The 19,282-nt window shown below is 48.5% G+C and overlaps 1 protein-coding gene and 1 pseudogene across 1 annotated transcript in view; both read left to right on the top strand.

Annotated features, from left to right (window-relative positions):
- Nucleotides 1–7,593: 7,593 nt before the first annotated feature.
- Nucleotides 7,594–9,623, top strand: LOC128069481 (protein EOLA1-like; annotated as a pseudogene).
- Nucleotides 9,624–9,676: 53 nt separating this feature from the next.
- Nucleotides 9,677–19,282, top strand: part of LOC128069480 (histone-lysine N-methyltransferase PRDM7-like) — a 132,176-nt gene continuing 122,570 nt past the window's right edge. The window contains 1 exon segment of the mRNA XM_052662663.1: nucleotides 9,677–9,706. Within this exon segment, the coding sequence (XP_052518623.1) occupies nucleotides 9,677–9,706 (30 nt within the window).

Below are 19,282 nucleotides of genomic sequence, written 5' to 3'. Positions count from 1 at the left end.
CATGCACGTAGGAACATGCACAGAGACAAGTGCCACATGCAGACCTGGATCTGGGTGGGGCTCATCCACTGGAGCTCTCTGCTCCGGCACCTCCCATCAGGCTGCATCCTCCCAGTCCAGTGCCCAATGTGGGTGGCCAGGGTCCTCATAGCACGGGCTGCTACCGCGTTTCCAGGTTCTTGACATTGTTTAAGAAGAAACCTGGATAAGGCTTTCAGAAGGACAGACAGCCAAACTTCATCTCCAAGGGCTCCCAGGGTCTCATGTGGCTGTGGAAACACAGATCCACAAAGGCCAGGAGCCTGACACAGCGGCCTCCAAGCTCACAGCCCTGGGCCGGACATCACCCCATGTGTCTGAGCATCCTCCAAGCCTCCTGACACAGAGGGGAGGGTCGCAGAGGGCTGGTGCCTTCCATCCATCTCCACACTGTCTGTAGACAGGGGTTGGCGAGCCAGAGGACCTGCCCATCACATGTAGTCTGTGGGGAGGTCAGGAAGGAAGGCGGGACAGCAGGAGAGAGGCATGAGGTGAGTCTGAAGACAGAGGGAGTCAAAACCCTGGGAGCAGTCAGGAGGGAGGGCGGCTCCTCTGGCTTCACAGCCCAGGGGCTGGGCTCTGGTCCTCTCCCAGCACAGACAGGCACAGTCCTGGGCTTGGTTTCCCCCAGCCCTGGGCCCCACCCCAACCCTCAGCTCCCTGGCCCCATCACTGCCCATGCTCTGCAGATCCTCCATCTTAGCCCAGGGGTGCTGAGCACAGATCTGTGCTAACCAATCTGGCCTTGACCCCGGGGCTGCCCTGGACCTCAGACACCCTGCCAGGTGTCTTCCCCAGGTGTCTTCACCTTTGGGAGTCACCTTCCTCCCAGCCCTTCCCACACCATGCCCTCTTCTGTCTGCAGACGCACCGGCCCCTGCCCAGAGCCTAGAGGAAGGACAGAGAGCAAAAACAACTGGGACGGACATGTCCTTGCCAGGCCTGGGATGGCACCACGCAAGGATCACAGAATTCAAACCTCAAAAAACCCGCTAGGTTACTGTCACCTCATTCAACTGCTGAGGAGGAGCCGGGGGATAGAGAGATAGCCCATGACTGTAGGGGACATGACCACATGCACCTCCATTCTCACTTCTTTCCTTGTACCTGGTTGGGGTTCCTTGTTTACTGGAAGAGGGTGGAGGCAGAGGAGCAGAGCTGCAGTCCTGAACCTCAGCGGCATCTCAGCACCTTGCAGGGAGCCTCCATTTCCATGTGTCTGTGAGGATGGGGACAAAGTCCCAGAGGCACCCAGCTCAGGGCCTTCCGGGCCTTTCCTTCCCCAAACACAGCAAAGCCACAGTTCTCACAGGCCCACAAGGCCCCACCTGATCTGGCTCCTACCCTAGTGGCCTGCTCTCTTCAGTGCTGGATTCACCCCCGGTAGCTAAGAAGGCCATCCTTCCATCCGTAGAACATTCCAGTGTGTTTCTACCTCAGAGCCTTTGTAAGGTGTGAGGAGTCACATCACGTCCCTTCAGAGTCAGGTGCTGGAGTCTCAATCCCCTGTACCTCGCCGGACCTTACAGACAAAGGAAAGGTCTTCTCAGAGCTGACGGTGGTCAAGTGAGCTCATTAGGATGGAACCTCCTCTAACAGGATGGCTGTCTCCATACAAAGGACACATTTAGAGACAGATAAACACAGAGGAGAACTCTGGGTGAAGAGGAAGGTGGAGCTCTCCAAACCCAGACACGCCCACCATGGCCAGCAAAGCCCCAGAAGTGAGGGGGGAGATATGGGACAGACTCTCCACATCCGTCATGAGAACCAAACGTCAGTCGACACCTTGACCTCAGTTGCTGACCTCCTGCACCAATGCGGTTTGTAGTTTGAGCCACCCAGCCTGTGTGAGCCTGACACAAAACCCCTTCTCCAAAGAAGACTCTTTCTTCAAAGATGACACAGATGTCTGACAGGCACATGAAAAGAAGCTCAACATATGGTCCTAATTATTAGACTAATACAAATCAACACTCCAATGAAGTATCGCCTTACACTGGTCAGAATGGCCATCATCAATAAAACCTGTGAAGAATAAATGCTGGAGAGGGTGCAGAGAAAAGGGAACCCTTGTACATTGTTGGTGAAATGTAAATGGGTACAGTCAATAGGGAGAGCAGTATGGAGGATCCTTAAACAACTACAAACAGAACTACCAGATGATCCAGCAATCCCAGTCCTAAACATATACCTGGAAAAGACAGAAACTCTAATATGAAAAGATACTCGGACCCCAATGTTCATTGCAGCACTATTTACAGCAGACAAGATATGGAAGAAACCCAAATGTCCATCAACGGATGATTGGATAAAGAAGATGTGGTTTGCACGTGCACGTGCATGCACACACACACACACACAGGAATACTGCTCAGCCATGAAAAATAATGAAGTAATACCATCTGTGGCAACACAGATGGTCCTAGAGTATCATATTAAGAGAAGGAAGTCAGAAAGAGAAAGATAAATATTCTATGGTATCACTTATATGTGGAATCTAAAAGACGATACAAATGAAATTATTTACAAAGCAGAAACAGACTCAGAGAACAAATTTATGGTTACCAAAGAGGAAAAGCAGGGGAAGGGATAAATAAGGAGTTTGAGATTAACAGATACACATGACTATGTATAAAATAGGACTACTGTGGTGCTGGGGAAGACTCTTGAGAGTCCCTTGGACAGCAAGGAGATCAAGCCAGTCCATCCTAAAGGAAATCAACCCTGAATATGCATTGGAAGGATTGATGCTAAAGCTGATGGGAAGAGCTGACTCACCTGGGCTCTGTCCTCTCTGTACCTGAGTCTCTTCTCCTCACACCAGGTCCTCAGTCTCTCAGATACCAGGATGTCAGGAAGCCAGGACAGGCCTAGTGTGCTCTTCTCACCCCAGGGGCTCCCAGGGCCAATGACAGGGGCGGGAACCTGGGGTCCCTTGAGTCCTCCTCAGGGACCTCACTTTGTGTCTGGGTAGAAGTTCTGATTCTCTCTCCTCCCTTACTAAGCCCCCACCCCTTATACCAGGACTCTAGTCTCTCTGAGACCCAGATGTCAAGAAGTCTGCTCCCTATACCAGGACCCCAGTCTGAACCCTGTATGTTAGGAAGTCAGACGCCTATATCAGGTCCCCAGTTTGAGACTGGATGTCAGGAAGTCAGCCCCCTATACCAGGTCCCCAGTCTCTCTGAGCCCTGCTGCTGCTGCTGCTGCTGCTAAGTCGCCTCAGTCATGTCTGACTCTGTCTCAGACTGGGGACCTGAAACAGGCGCCTGACTTCCTAACATTCAGGCTTCAGACTGGGGTCCTGGTATAGGGAGCAGACTTCCTGACATCCAGGTCTCAGACTGAGGATCTGAAACAGGCGCCTGTCTTCCTGACATCCGGGCTTCAGATTGGGGTACTGGTACACAGAGCAGACTTCCTGGTCTCTGAGAGACTGGTGTCTTGGTGTAAGTGCTGGGACCTTAGTAGGGGACAGGAGACAATCTGAAGTCCTACCCAGAGACAACTTGAGGTCCCTGAGGAGGACTGATGGAACGCCACAGATCCTTACCACTGTCATCAGTCGTGGGAGCCCCTGGGATGAGAAGAGCACACTAGGTCTGTTCTGACTTCCTGACATCTGGGCCTGTGGGAGACTGGGGACCTGGTGTGAGAAGCAAGGACTCAGGTGGGGAGAGGACAGGGGCCAGTGGAGTCGGCTCTTCCCATCAGCTGACCAATGTACTGGAGCTTCAATTTTAGCATTAGTCCTTCCAATGGATATTCAGAGTTGATTTCGTTTAGGATCGACAGGCTTGGTCTCCTTGCTGTCCAAGGAACTTTCAAGAGGTCCATGAATCAAGGCAAATTGGAAGCGGTCAAACAGGAGATGACAAGAGTAAACATCGACATTCTAGGAATCAGTGAACTAAAATGGACTGGAATGGGTGAATTTAATTCAGATGACCATTATATCTACTACTGTGGGCAGGAATCCCTTTGAAGAAATGGAGTAGCTGTCATAGTCAACAAAAGAGTCTGAAATGCAGTACTTGGATGCAGTCTCAAAGACGACAGAATGATCTCTGTTTGTTTCCAAGGCAAACCATTCAATATCATGGTAATCCAAGTCTATGCCCCAACCAGTAACGCTGAAGAAGCTGAAGATGAACAGTTCTATGAAGACCTACAAGACCTTCTAGAACTAACACCTTCAAAAGATGTCCCTTTCATTACAGGGGAATGGAATGCAAAAGTAGGAAGTCAAGAAATACCTGGAGTAACAGGCAATTTTGGCCTTGGATTACAGAATGAAGCAGGGCGAAGGCTAATAGAGTTCTGCCAAGAGAACGCACTGGTCATAGCAAACACCCTCTTCCAACAACACAGGAGAAGACTCTACACATGGACACCACCAGATGGTCAACACCAAAATCAGATTGATTACATTCTTTGCAGCCAAAGATGGATAAGCTCTATACAGTCAGCAAAAACAAGACTGGGAGCTGACTGTGGCGCAGATCATGAACTCTTTATTGCCAAAGTCAGACTGATATTGAAGAAAGTGGAGAAAACCACTAGACCATTCAGGTATGACCTAAATCAAATCCCTTATGACTATACAGTGGAAGTGAGAAATGGATTTAAGGGACTAAATCTGATAGACAGAATGCCTGATAAACTATGGTTGGAAGTTCATGACACTACAGAAATCAAGACCATCCCCAAGAAAAACAAATGCAAAAAAGCAAAATGGCTGTCTGAGAAGGCCTTACAAATAGCTATGAAAAGAAGGGAAGCAAAAAGCCAAGGAGAAAAGGAAAGATGTATCAATTTGAATGCAGAGTTCCAAAGAATAGCAAGGAGAGATAAGAAAGCCTTCCTCAGTGATCAATGTAAAGAAATAGAGGAAAACAATAGAATGGGAAAGACTAGAGATCTCTTCAAGGAAATTAGAGATACCAAGGGAACATTTCATGCAAAGATGGGCTCAATAAAGTACAGAAATGGTAGGGACCTAACAGAAGCAGAAGATAATAAGAAGAGGTAGCAAGAATACACAAAAGTACCATACAAAAAAGATCCTCATGGCCCAGATAATCACGATGGTGTGATCACTCACCTAGAGCCAGACATCTTTGAATGTGAAGTCAAGTGGGCTTTAGGAAGCATCAGTATGAACAAAGCTAGTGGAGGTGATGGAATTCAAGTTGAGCTTTTCAAATCCTGAAACACAATGCTGTGAAAGAGCTGCACTCAATATGTCAGCAAATTTGGAAAACTCAGCAGTGGCCACAGGACTGGAAAAGGTCAGTTTTCATTCCAATCCCAAAGAAAGACAATGCCAAAGAATGCTCAAACAGATGGTATTACTTCATTATTTTTCATGACTGAGTAGTATTCCTGTGTGTGTCGGGGGGTGGGTGTGTGTGCGTGTGAGCACCACATCTTCTTTATCCACTCATCTGTTGACAGATATTTAGGATGCTTCCATATCTTGTCTGCATTGGGGTGTATGTATCTTTTAATATTAGAGTTTTTGTCTTTTCCAAGCATATATTCAGGAGTGGGATTGCTGGATCATATGGTAGTTCCATTTGTTGTTGTTTAAGGATCTTCCACACTGTTCTTCATATTGACTGTTTCAGTTTATGTTTCCACCAATAGTGTACAAGGGTTCCTTTTTCTCTGCACACTCTCCAGCATTTATTCTTTGTAGGTTTTATTGATGATGGCCTTTCTGACCAGGGTAAGGTGATAGTTCACTGGAGTTTTGGTTTGAATTTGTCTAATAATTAAGAATGTTGAGCATCTTTTCAAGTGCCTGTTAGCCATCTGTGTCATCTTTGGAGAAAGGGTCTTCTTTGGAGTATGGCTTTTGTGTAAGGGTCACACAGGCTGGGTAGCTCAAAGTATGATCCGTGTTGGCTCAGTAGACCAGGAGCCGAGGTCGAGGTGTCAGCTGATGTTGGCTATCATGTGGGCTGTGGGAAGAGTCTGTCCCATTTCTACCCCCTCACTTCCAGGGCATTGCTGACCATGGTGGGTGTGTCTGGGCTTGGAGAGCTCCACCTTCTTCTTCACCCAGAGTTCTCCTGTGTGCCTTTCTGTCTCTAAATGTGTCCTTCATGTGGAGCCTGCGGTCCTGTTAGAGCAGGGTCCATCCTAATGAGCTCACTTGACCTCCATCAGCTCTGTGAAGACCTTTTCTTTGTCTTTAATGTCACGCCAAGGTACTTGGGATTCAGACCCTAGCACCTGACTCTGAGGGGCATGATGTGTCTCCTCACACCCTACAAAGGCCCTGAGGTAGGAAGACACTGGAATGTTCCAAGTATGGAAGGATGATCTTCATGGCTACCAGGGGTGAATCTAGAGGGGAGGAGAGCAGGTCACCAGGGTAGGAGCCAGATCTCATGGGGCCTCACGGGCCTGTGGTAACTGTGGCTCTGCTGTTCTCAGGGGAGGGAAGGCCTGGAAGGCCCTGGGATGGGTTCCTCTGGGACCTTGTCCCCGTCCTCACAGCCATGTGGAAACAGAGGCTCCCTTGGAGGTGCTGAGACACTGCTGAGGTTCAGGCCTGAGGCTCTGCTCCTCAGCCTCCAATTCCCTCCAGTAAACAGGGACCCCCCTCCAGGTAAAAGAAAAGAAATGAGATTGGAGGTGTGTGTGGTCAGGTCCCCTGAAGTCATGGGCTATCTCTCTATCTCTCAGCATCTCCTCAGTCGTGGAACGAGGTGACAGTAACCTAGCGGATTCTTTGAGGTTTGAGTTCTGTGACCCCTGTGTGGTGCCGTCCCAGGCCCTGATGATGACACGGAGTGCATCCATCCCAGTAGTTCCTGCTCTCCTTTGTTCTTTCTCAAGGCTCTGGGCAAGGGCCAGGGTATCAGCTGACAGTGGCGTCTGGGGTGTGGGAAGGGCTGGGAGGGAGGTGGCTCCCAAAGGCATGCAGAAGACACCTGGCAGGGCCATCTGAGCTTCAGGGCAGCCCCAGGGCCAAGGCCAGATTGGTTAGCACGGAACTGCCCTCAGCAGCCCTGGGCTGAGATGGGGGATCTGTAGAGCATTGGCAGGGGTGGGGTTGGGAGCTGAGGGGTAGGGTGGTGGCCTGGGGTGGGGGAAGCCAAGCCCAAGACAGTGCCTCTCTCTGCTGGGAGAGGACCAGAACCTAGCCTCTGGGCTGTGAAGTCAGGGGCTTGCCCTCCCTCCTCAGTGCTCCCCATGTTTCTGGGCCCTCTGTCTTGGAAGTCACCACGTGACTCTCTTCTGCTGTCCTGCCCTCCTTCCTGACCTCCCCACAGCATCCATGTGAATGTGTCCTCTAGATTGCCGTCCACCTGTCAGCAGACCATGTGGAGATGGATGGAAGGAGTCAGACCTCTCTGACAGCACCTGCCCCCATTCTGTGTCAGCAGGCTTGAAAGATGCTCAGGCATGTGGGGCTGAGGTCCGGCCCAGTGCTGAGGTCCAGCCCAGGGCTGTGAGCTTGGAGGCTGCTGTGTCAGGCTTCTGACCTTTGTGGTTCTGTGTTTCCACAGCCACAGGAGGCCCGGAGAGCCCTGTGAGATGAAGTTTAACTGTCTGTCCTTCCAACAGCCTTTTTCAGGTTTCATCTTAAAGAGTGTCAAGACCCTGAAGATGTGGTGGTGGCCCATGCTATGTGGACCCGGCACTGTACCCTGGCCATCCACATGGCACACCGGGACTGGGAGGACGTGGCCTGGCAGGAGCTGCTAGAGCAGAGGCTAAGGATGAGCCCCACCTAGATCCAGGCCTGCTGTGGGATGGGGACAAGTTCAGCTGCAGAGTGATTGCAGGCAAGTGACACCCTGCCCTGCGCTGCCTACACAGCCCCGGGTGCTGCCTTGGATCTCAGCTGGGTTGTGCTCGTTTGTTTTCTGTTGAACTGGTTGGTGGGGGGTGGGGGAATGAGGGTTCTTCAGAGGGACAGCAAGGGTCCCTGGGCTGGGAGATGGTGGCCAAGGTGCCTGACCACCACTCTGTGCCTCAGTCCCCATTTGTGCTCTGAGGCAGAGGTGCATCCAGGTCTGCACATGGCACTAGTCTTTCTGTGTATGTGTCCACACGTGTGTGTGTGTGTGTGTGTGTGTGTGTGTGTGTGTGTGGTGTGTGCCTGGCAGAGACCATGAGAGGCAGGAAAGCACCCAGCCAGGGTTCCACACCCCAACTGCCTGCAACTGGGCTTGAGCAAGTCCCCTGACTCCCCAGGGGTAGGCCCCACAGCAACACCTGTCTTCTGGCAAAATGTTTGGGGACCTGATGTCCACAGGCTCCCCGCTTGGGCCCTTCTGCTCTGCTCCTGTGGCCTGCAGTGGGCAGACTGAGACCTGCCTGTGGCCTGGTGCATTCCTGGAACACCAGGCCTCTCCCTTTCATTTTGCTCCCTCCCTCACTTGGCCTTGCCCTGAATTCCCTTAAGACTCTTGAGAGTCCCTGGGACTGCAAGGAGATCCAACCAGTCCATTCTGAAGATCAGCCCTGGGATTTCCTTGGAAGGAATGATGCTAAAGCTCAAACTCCAGTACTTTGGCCACATCATGCGAAGAGTTGACTCATTGGAAAAGATTCTAATGCTGGGAGGGACTGGTGGCAGGAGAAGGGACGACAGAGGATGAGATGGCTGGATGGCATCACTGACTCGATGGACGCGAGTCTGAGTGAACTCCGGGAGATGGTGATGGACAGGGAGGCCTGGCGTGCTGCGATTCATGGGGTCACAGAGTCGGACACGACTGAGCAAATGAACTGAACTGAACTGAACTTAAGGTGAGCCATCCTGAATTGCTCAGCCAGAGGACCCAATTCACCTCACATCCCCTTCATGATACGGTCTTCATCTCTAGGAGGTGCGACTTTGAATCACCTTTTTGCTTTCTGTGTCCTGTCTTTGCACACAGGTCTTGTGGACAGCGGGGACACTTTCTTGCACCCAGAAAACCTAGGTCCCGATGAGGTGGAGGAGCTGGAGATTCAAGCCCTGCTACCCGACCTGCAATAGAAGTACCTGACAGTGCTCGTCAACCCTAGTTGGCTGTTGCAGCCCTTCCCAGCAAGGAGTGGGAAGGACATCTTCCAGGTGGACATCCCCGAGCATCTGATCCCCTTTGGGCAGGAGGCCTGTCCAGACTGGGCTCTCAAAAGGAAGGTGACTGAGAGATCAGCACATGGTGACACCATGCCCTGGACATGCGATTCTGTCTGAATCTGCCCCACCCTGCGGTGCCTACTTGGTGCAGGGCCGGGTGCAGGGACTCCCCTCATAAGGTGCTGTTCTGGACTCAGCAAGGGTCTCCACGACTTTGACCTTTACAAAATGATGGTGTTGCCACTCGCATTGGCTCTGCTGTGTCTGGGTGCTTGAGAAAAATGTGTTGTTGGGAAACCGGTTAGTGTTTTCCCCTCTTTGTTCTGGTCCAAACTCCCTGATGTTGGAACAGTGTCCACGGGGTGATGAGAGAAGGCTGGGGGCAGGGCTGAGCGTAAGCAGCCAGTGAGGCCTCCAGCTGATAGAGAGTCCCCCAGGCCCAGAAACAAGCCTTGGTGTGTCCTTGCAGGTGACCCTTGCCCTGCTGTAAACTGTTGCTTTGCTCACAAGGCCTGCATGTTGGACACACTGCCTGTCCGCATCATGTCCAAACACAGGCTCGTCAATACAGCTGTGAGGGCAGGGCCAAAAGGGCCGCTGTTCACCTTGTGGGAACCTGTACTTGTCTTTGGGTTTGGGGTCATGTGTTTGCAAGGCTCTTGGCGGGTGGGGTGAGTGACCCCACTTTCTGCTGAGCATCTTGGGGAGGCCCATGGATTGGTAGTTGGAGATGCTCAGCTGCTGATCAGAAACTTGTGGTATCCTTGGGGGATCCTTGAGGAGCACCTTCTGCTTCAGGCTGCATAACTCATGGAAGGTGACACCCCCATGGACAGGAGCCAAGGCCCAAGAACCAGTCCATCCTGTGCTTGCCTCGTCATTCAAATCAGCAACCACACTCTTGGCCGAGTGCGTGAAATGTTGCTGCTTCAGAAAAAAGGAACCATGGGGTCCAGATCGAAGACTGTCTGCAGCATGGGCTTCCAGCCTCACTGGGCTCACCCTGTGCCATGTGAATAGCATGGACAGATAGAAAGAACACAGACTCGCAGTTCTCATTTGATTCTTTACTCCTGTGGAGTTCTGCTTTACTTTATTAGACCAGAAATCAACTTTTGATTACAAGAGAGGGCTTTTGAGTGCCCCTAGGGATCTGGCAGCTCAGGGGTTTTGTTTGTGCTTGAGCAATGACACCACCCTTATGGCAGAAAGTGAAGAGGAACTAAAAAGCCTCTTGATGAAAGTGAAAGAGGAGAGTGAAAAAGTTGGCTTAAAGTTCAACATTCAGAAAACGAAGATCATGGCATCTGGTCTCATCACTTCATGGGAAATAGATGGGGAAATCGTGGAAACAGTGTCAGACTTTATTTTTTAGGGCTCCAAAATCACTGCAGATGGTGATTGCAGCCAATAAATTAAAAGATGCTTACTCCTTGGAAGGAATGTTATGACCAACCTAGATATCATATTAAAAAGCAGAGACATTACTTTGTCAACAAAGGTCCGTCTAGTCAAGGCTATGGTTTTTCCTGTGGTCATGTATGCGTGTGAGAGTTGGACTGGGAAGAAAGCTGAGCACCAAAGAATTGATGCTTTTGAACTGTGGTGTTGGAGAAGACTCTTGAGAGTCCCTTGGACTGCAAGGAGATCCAACCAGTGCATCCTAAAGGAGATCAGTCCTGGGTGTTCATTGGAAGGACTGATGCTGAGGCTGAAACTCCAATACTTTGGCCACCTCATGCAGAGTTGACTCATTGGAAAAGACTCTGATGCTGGGAGGGATTTGGGGTAGGAGGAGAAGGGGACGACAGAGGATGAGATGGCTGGATGTCATCACCAACTCGATGGACATGAGTTTGGGTAAACTCCGGGAGTTGGTGTTGGACAGGGAGGCCTGGCATGCTGCAATTCATGGGGTCACAAAGAGTCGGACACGACTGAGCGACTGAACTGAACTGAACTGAACTGAATGGGACTGGATGCCATAATCATCATTTTTTTGAATGTTGTGTTTTAAGCCAGCTTTTTCACTCCCATCTTTCACCTTCACCAAGAAGCTCTTTTATTCCTCTTTGCTTTCTACTATTAGGGTGGTGTCATCTACATATCTGAGGTTATTGATATCTCTCCCGACAATCTTGAATCCAGCTTAAACTGGTACCCAAACAAATATATGTACATGCATGTTCCCAGGTTGTGCAAGTGGAAAGAGCCCACCTGCCAATATAGGAGGAGTAAGAGACATGGGTTTGGTCCCGGAGTTGAGAAGATTTCCTGGAGGAGAGTATGGCAACCCACTCCAGTACTCTTGCCTGGAGTGTCCCATGGACAAAGGAGCCTGGCGGGTTACCATCTATGGAGTGACAAAGAGTGGGACACGAGTGAAGCGACTTAACACACACATGTTCATGCAGCACATCCAACTGCCTAAAGTGGAATAAGCTGAGATATCCCTGGTTGCTCAGTCAGTAAAGGATCCATCTGCAATGAGGGAGATCTGGGATCTTGCCTGAGATGAGAAGATGCCCTGGAGCAGGGAACGACTACTGACTCCAATATTCTGGCCTGCAGAATTCCATGGAATGTATATAGTCCATAGGATTGCAAACAGTTGGACACATTGAGAGAGAGAAACAATGGGAGACACACAAAAAGAGACACTGTGAGAGTCACACAGGGACACACACACAGAGAGACACACACACACAGACACACACTGAAAGGGACACACACACTGAGATTTAGCCATGCAAACTGAGAGAGACAGACCAACACACACACACAAACATACTGAGAAAGACACACACATGAGAGAGAGACACACTGTGAAAGAGTCAACACACAACATACAGAGACAGAAACACACTGAGAAACACACACACTGAGAGAGAGAGAGACATCCACATTGAGATGGAGAAATACACACTGAGAGACACATATGCTGAGAGAGACTTAAACACTTTAGAGAGTCACAAACACTGAGAGACACAAGCAGAGACACATAGAGACACATAATGCAGAGACACACACAGAGAGTCATACACATACAGAGAGAGACACACATGCACACTGACACACACAAACTGAGAACCAGATACTCTCACACTGAGAGGCACACACAAAGAGACACAGAGACACACACACTAAGAGAAACAAGCAAACACATTCTGAGAGAATGGCACAAACACTGAGAGAGACATACACACTGAGAGAGTCACAAACACTGAGAAACACACACACAGACACATACAGACACACAATTGAGAGATACACACATTGAGAGACATACCCTTAGAGAGAGAGGAAAACAAAACACGGACACACACACACAATGAGAACAAGACAGACTTACACTGAGAGAGACACACAGAGAGACACAGAGAGAGAGAGAGAAAGACAAAAACACACTGAGAAACACACACAGAGACACACAGGGACATGCAAACTGAGAGGGACAAACACACTGAGAGACACACACACTGAGAGAAATACACATACAGAGAGAGAGACACACACATGCTAAGAACCAGACACACTCACAATTAGAGAGACACACTGAGAGAGACACATACTGAGAAAGAGAGAAAAACACACTGAGAGACACACATACTGAGAGACACACACAGATATACAGAGACAAGCAAAATGACAGGGGCACACACACTGAGAGACACCCTCATCCAGGAAGAGACACACACTCATGAGAGAAACACACACACACACACTGAGGGAGAGAAACTTAAACACAGAGAGTGAGACACACATTCACACACTGAGAGAGATACACACACACACTGAGAGGGAGACACACACAACTTACAGGGAGAGACACACACATTGAGAAACACACACAGACACTACCAAAGAGACCCACAGCACTGAGGCAGACACACAATGAGACAGAAACACACACACGGAGAGAGAGACACATTGGGAGACACACAAACAGAGACATTGTGAGAGTCACACAGAGACACACACACTGAAAGGGGCATACACACACTGAGAGTTAGCCATGCACACTGAGAGAAAGACAAACACACAAACACACACTGAAAAAGACACACACAAGGGAGAGACACTCACTTTGAAAGTGTGAACACACAACATACAGAGACACACACAGAGAGAGAGACATCCACACTGAGGAGAAACACACTGTGAGAAACACACACACTGAGAGAAACATACACACTAAGAGAGAGACACAAACATTGTGAGCCACACATAGTGACACACAGAGTAACACACACAGAGACACACACACAAACACACACACACTTGGAGACATACACATACAGAGAAAGACACACATACACACTGAGAGAGAGACATCCACAATGAGAAAGAGAAACACACACTGAGAGATGCACATACTGAGAGACACACACACAGAGAGACCTAAATAATTAGAGTCACAAACACTGAGAGACACACACAGAGACACATAGAGACAGAAAACAGACAGACAAACACACTGAGAGTCAAACAGATACAGAGAGAGACACATGCACACTGACACACACACACTGAGAATCACACTCACACTGAGAGAGACACACACAGAGACACACACCCACCGAGAGAGATGCACAAACACTGAGAGACACACACACTATATGAGAGTAGACACACACACTGTGTAAGATTGAACACAAAATATACAGAAACACACACTCATTAAGAAAGACACACACACACACACCATGAAAGAGAGACTTCCACAATGAAAGAGAGAAACACACAGTGAGAGACACACACAGACACTGAGAGAGACATACAAACTCAGTCACACTCCATGAGAGACCCACACAGAAAGACATAGAGACACACACACTGAGAGTCATACCCATACAGAGAGAGACACACACACACACTGAAAGAGACATACACAGTGAGAGAGAGTAACACACACTGAGATACACCCAGAGACACATAGAGACACACACTGAGACATACACAATCTGAGAGACATACCCTTAGAGAGAGAGAGAAAACAAAAACACGGACACACACACACACACTGAGAGAAACACACACACTGAGAGAAACACACACACTGAGAGAGAGACAAAAACACACTGAGACACACACACAGAGACACAAAGAGACATGCAATCTTAGAGGGACACACACACTGAGAGACATACACATACAGAGAGGCACACACACACACGCTAACAACCTGACACACTCACAATGAGAGAGACACACTGAGAGAGAGAGAAAAACACACTGAGAGACACACATACTGAAAGACACACACAGAGACAGGGAAACTAACAGGGACACACACACACTGAGAGAAACACACACACTGAGAGAGAGACAAAAACACACTGAGACACACACAGAGACACAAAGAGACATGCAATCTTAGAGGGACACACACACTGAGAAACATACACATACAGAGAGGCACACACACACACGCTAACAACCTGACACACTCACAATGAGAGAGACACACTGAGAGAGAGAGAAAAACACACTGAGAGACACACATACTGAGAGACACACACAGAGACAGGCAAACTAACAGGGACACACACACACTGAGAGAAACACACACACTGAGAGAGAGACAAAAACACACTGAGACACACACAGAGACACAAAGAGACATGCAATCTTAGAGGGACACACACACTGAGAGACATACACATACAGAGAGGCACACACACATGCTAAAAACCTGACACACTCACAATGAGAGAGACACACTGAGAGAGACACACACTGAGAGAGAGAGAAAAACACACTGAGAGACACACATACTGAGAGACACACACAGAGACAGGCAAACTAACAGGGACACACACACTGAGAGACACCCTCATCCAGGAAGAGACACACACTCATGAGCACAAGACACAAGACACACACAGAGGGAGAGAAACTTAACCACAGAGAGTGAGACACACATTCACACACTGAGAGAGAGACACACACAACTTAGAGGAAGAGACACACACATTGAGAAACACACAAAGACACTACCAAGGAGACCCACAACACTGAGGCAGACACACAATGAGACAGAAACACACACACACAGACACACTGGGAGACACACAGAGACATCGGGAGAGTCACACAGAGACACATCCACAGCGACGCACACACACACTGAAAGGGACACACACACTGAGAGTTAGACATGCACAATGAGAGACACAGACAAACACACATACACTGAAAAACCCACACACAAGAGAGAGACGCTCACTGTGAAAGTGTGAACACACAACATACAGAGAAACACACACACTGAGAGACAAACACACTGAGAGAGAGAGACATCCTCACTGAGAAGAAACACACTGTGAGAGACAAACACACTGAGAGAAACATACACACTGAGAGAGACACGCACTCTGAGCCAGACTCAGTAACACATAGAGGCACACACACTGAGACACACACACACACACATAGAGACAAACAAATACAGAGAGACACACACACACACACTGAGAGAGACATCCACACTGAGAGAGAGAAACAAACACTGAGAGACACACACATTGAGAGAGACTTAAATAATTCGAGAGAGTCACAAACACTGAGAGACACACACAGAGTAACAGACAACGGACAGAAACACACTCTGAGAGTCATACACATACAGAGAGAGACACACGCACACTGACACACAGACACACACTGAGAATCAGACACATTCACACTGAGAGAGACACACACACTAGATGAGACTAGACACACACATTGTGTAAGATTGAACACAAAACATGCAGAAACACACACTCATTGAGAAAGACACACAGTGCAACAGAGAGACATTCACAATGAGAGAGACACCCACATTGAGAGACACACACTCTGAGAGACATACACATACATAGAGAGACACACACAGACTGAGAGACACACACACACACTGAAAGAGACATACACACTGAAAGAGAGTCACAAACACTGAGAAACACACACAGACACATACCGACACACAACTGAGAGATACACACACTGAGAGACATTCCCTTACAGAGAAAGGAAAACAAAAACACAGACACACACACACACTGAGAACCAGACACACCCACACTGAGAGAGACACACATACTGAGAGACACACACAGAGACACACAGAGACATGCAAACTGAGAAGGACACACACACTGAGAGACATACACATACAGAGAGAGGCAGACACACACACGCTAAGAACCAGACACACTCACAATGAGAGAGACACACTGAGAGAGACACTCACTGTGGGAGAGAGAAATCACACTGAGAGACACACATACTGAGAGAAACACACAGAAACACACAGAGACAGGCAAACTAACAGGGACATACACACTGAGAGACACCCTCAACCAGGAAGAGACACACACTCCTGAGAGAAAGACACACACACACACACACACACACACACACTGAGGGAGAGAAACTTAAACACAGAGAGTGAGACACACATTCACACATTGAGAGAAAGAGACACACACAACTTACTGGGGGAGATACACACATTGATAAACACACACAGACACTATGAAAGAGACCCACAACACTGAGGCAGACACACAATGAGACAGAAACACACATGGAGAGAGAGACACAGTGGGAGACACACAAACAGAGGCATTGTGAGAGTCACACAGAGACACACACACTGAAAGGGACACACACACACTGAGAGTTAGCCAGGCACACTGAGAGAGATAGATACACAAACACACACACTGAAAAAGACACACACAAGAGACAGACACTCACTGTGAAAGTGTGAACACAGAACATACAGAGACACACACACTGAGAGAGAGACAACCACACTGAGAAGGAGAAACACACAGTGAGAGACACAGACAGACATTGAGAGAGACATACACACTCAGAGTCACAAATCATGAGAGACCCACAGAGAGAGACACAGAGACACACACACTGAGAGACATACACATACAGGGAGACACATACACACACTGAGAGACACACCACACTGAAAGATACATACACGGTGAGAGAGCATCACAAACACTGAGAAACACACACAGAGACACATGCAGACACACAACTGAGAGATACACATACTGTGAGATATATCCTCATATATAGAGAAACACAAAAACACGGACACATACACACTGAGAACAACACAGACTCACACTGAGAGAGACACACACGCTGAGAGAGAGACACACAGGGACAGAGACATACACACTGAGAGAAAGTCACAAACACTGAGAAACACACATATAGACACACAATTGAGAGATGCACACACTGAGAGACATACCCTTAGAGAGAAAAACAAAAACATGGACACACACACACACCCTTAGAACAAGACAGACTCACATTGAGAAGGCACACACACTGAGAGAGACACACACATGGAGAGAGACATACATACTGAGAGTCACAAACACTGAGAAACACACACACAGACACACAACTGAGAGATACACACACTGAGAGACATACCCTTACAGAGAGAGAAAAACAAAAAAGAGGACACACACACACACTGAGAACATGACAGACTCACACTGAGAGAGACTCACACACTGAGAGAGATACACATATGGAGAGAGACATACACACTGAGAGACAGTCACAAACACTGAGAAATACACATACAGACACAATTGAGAGATACACACACTGTGAGATATACCCTTAGAGAGAGAGAAAAACAAAAACACAGAAACATACACACACGGAGAACAAGACAGACTCATACTGAAAGACACACAAACACTGACAGAGACACACACACTGAGAGACATCCACATACAGAGAGAGACATCCACAAACATGCTAAGACACACTCACAATGAGAGAGACACACTGAGACACACACTGAGAGAGAGAGAAAAACACACTGAGAGACCCACATACTGAGAGACACACATGCTGAGACACACACACAGAGACACACAGAGACAGGCAAACTGAAAGCGACACACACACTGAGAGACACCCTCTTCCAGGAAGAGACACACACTCCTGAGAGTAAGACACACACACACACACACACTGAGGGAGAGAAATGTAAACACAGAGAGCGAGACACACATTCACACTCTGAGAGAGACACACACACTTAGAGAGAGACATGAACAACTTAGAGGAAGAGAAACACACATTGAGAAACACACAGAGACAGCACCAAAGTGACCCACAACACTGAGGCAGATACACAATGAGACAGAAACACACACATGGAGAGAGAGACACACACTGAAAGGGGCACACACACACTGAGAGTTAGCCATGCACACTGAGAGAGACAGACAAGCACACACACACACACACACACACACACACTGGGAAAGACACACACGAGAGAGACACTCACTTTGAAAGTGTGAACACACAACATACAGAGACACACACAAACTGAGAGACACACACACTGAGAGACAGAGAGACATCCACACTGAGAAGTAGAAACACACTGTGAGAAACACACATACTGAGAGGAACATACACACTGAGAGAGACACACAAACATTGTGAGCCACACATAGTGACACATAGAGACACAAATACAAAAACACACACACAAACACACACACTTAGAGACATACACATACAGGGAGAGACACACACACACTGAGAGAGACATCCACACTGAGAGACACACACACTGAGAGAGACTTAAATAATTCAAGAGAGTCACAAACACTGAGAAACACAAACAGAGACCCATAGAGACAGACGACGAACAGACACACATACTGAGAGTCATACACATACAGAGATAGACACACACACACTGACACACACACACAGAATCAGACACACTCACACTGAGAGAGACACACACACACAGAGACACACATACTCAGAGAGAGGCACACACACTGAGAGAGAGACACACACACTGAGAGACACCCTGATCCAGGAAGAGACACACACTCCTGAGAGCAAGTCTCACACACACACACTTAGGGAGAGAAACTGAACCAGAGAGAGCGAGATGCACATTCACACACTGAGAGAGAGACACACACACATTGAGAGAGAGACACACACAACTTAGAGGGAAAGACACACACATTGAGAAACACACACAGACACTAACAAAGAGACTCACAACACTGAGGCAGACACACAATGAGACAGAAACACACATGGAGAGGGAGACACACTGTGAGACACACAAACAGA

The sequence above is a fragment of the Budorcas taxicolor genome, chromosome X, assembly GCF_023091745.1.
Source record: "Budorcas taxicolor isolate Tak-1 chromosome X, Takin1.1, whole genome shotgun sequence".
NCBI classification, from domain to species: Eukaryota; Metazoa; Chordata; class Mammalia; order Artiodactyla; family Bovidae; genus Budorcas; species Budorcas taxicolor.
The sequence above is the reverse complement of the archived record's forward strand: the minus strand, read 5'-3'. Positions and strand labels throughout refer to the sequence as shown.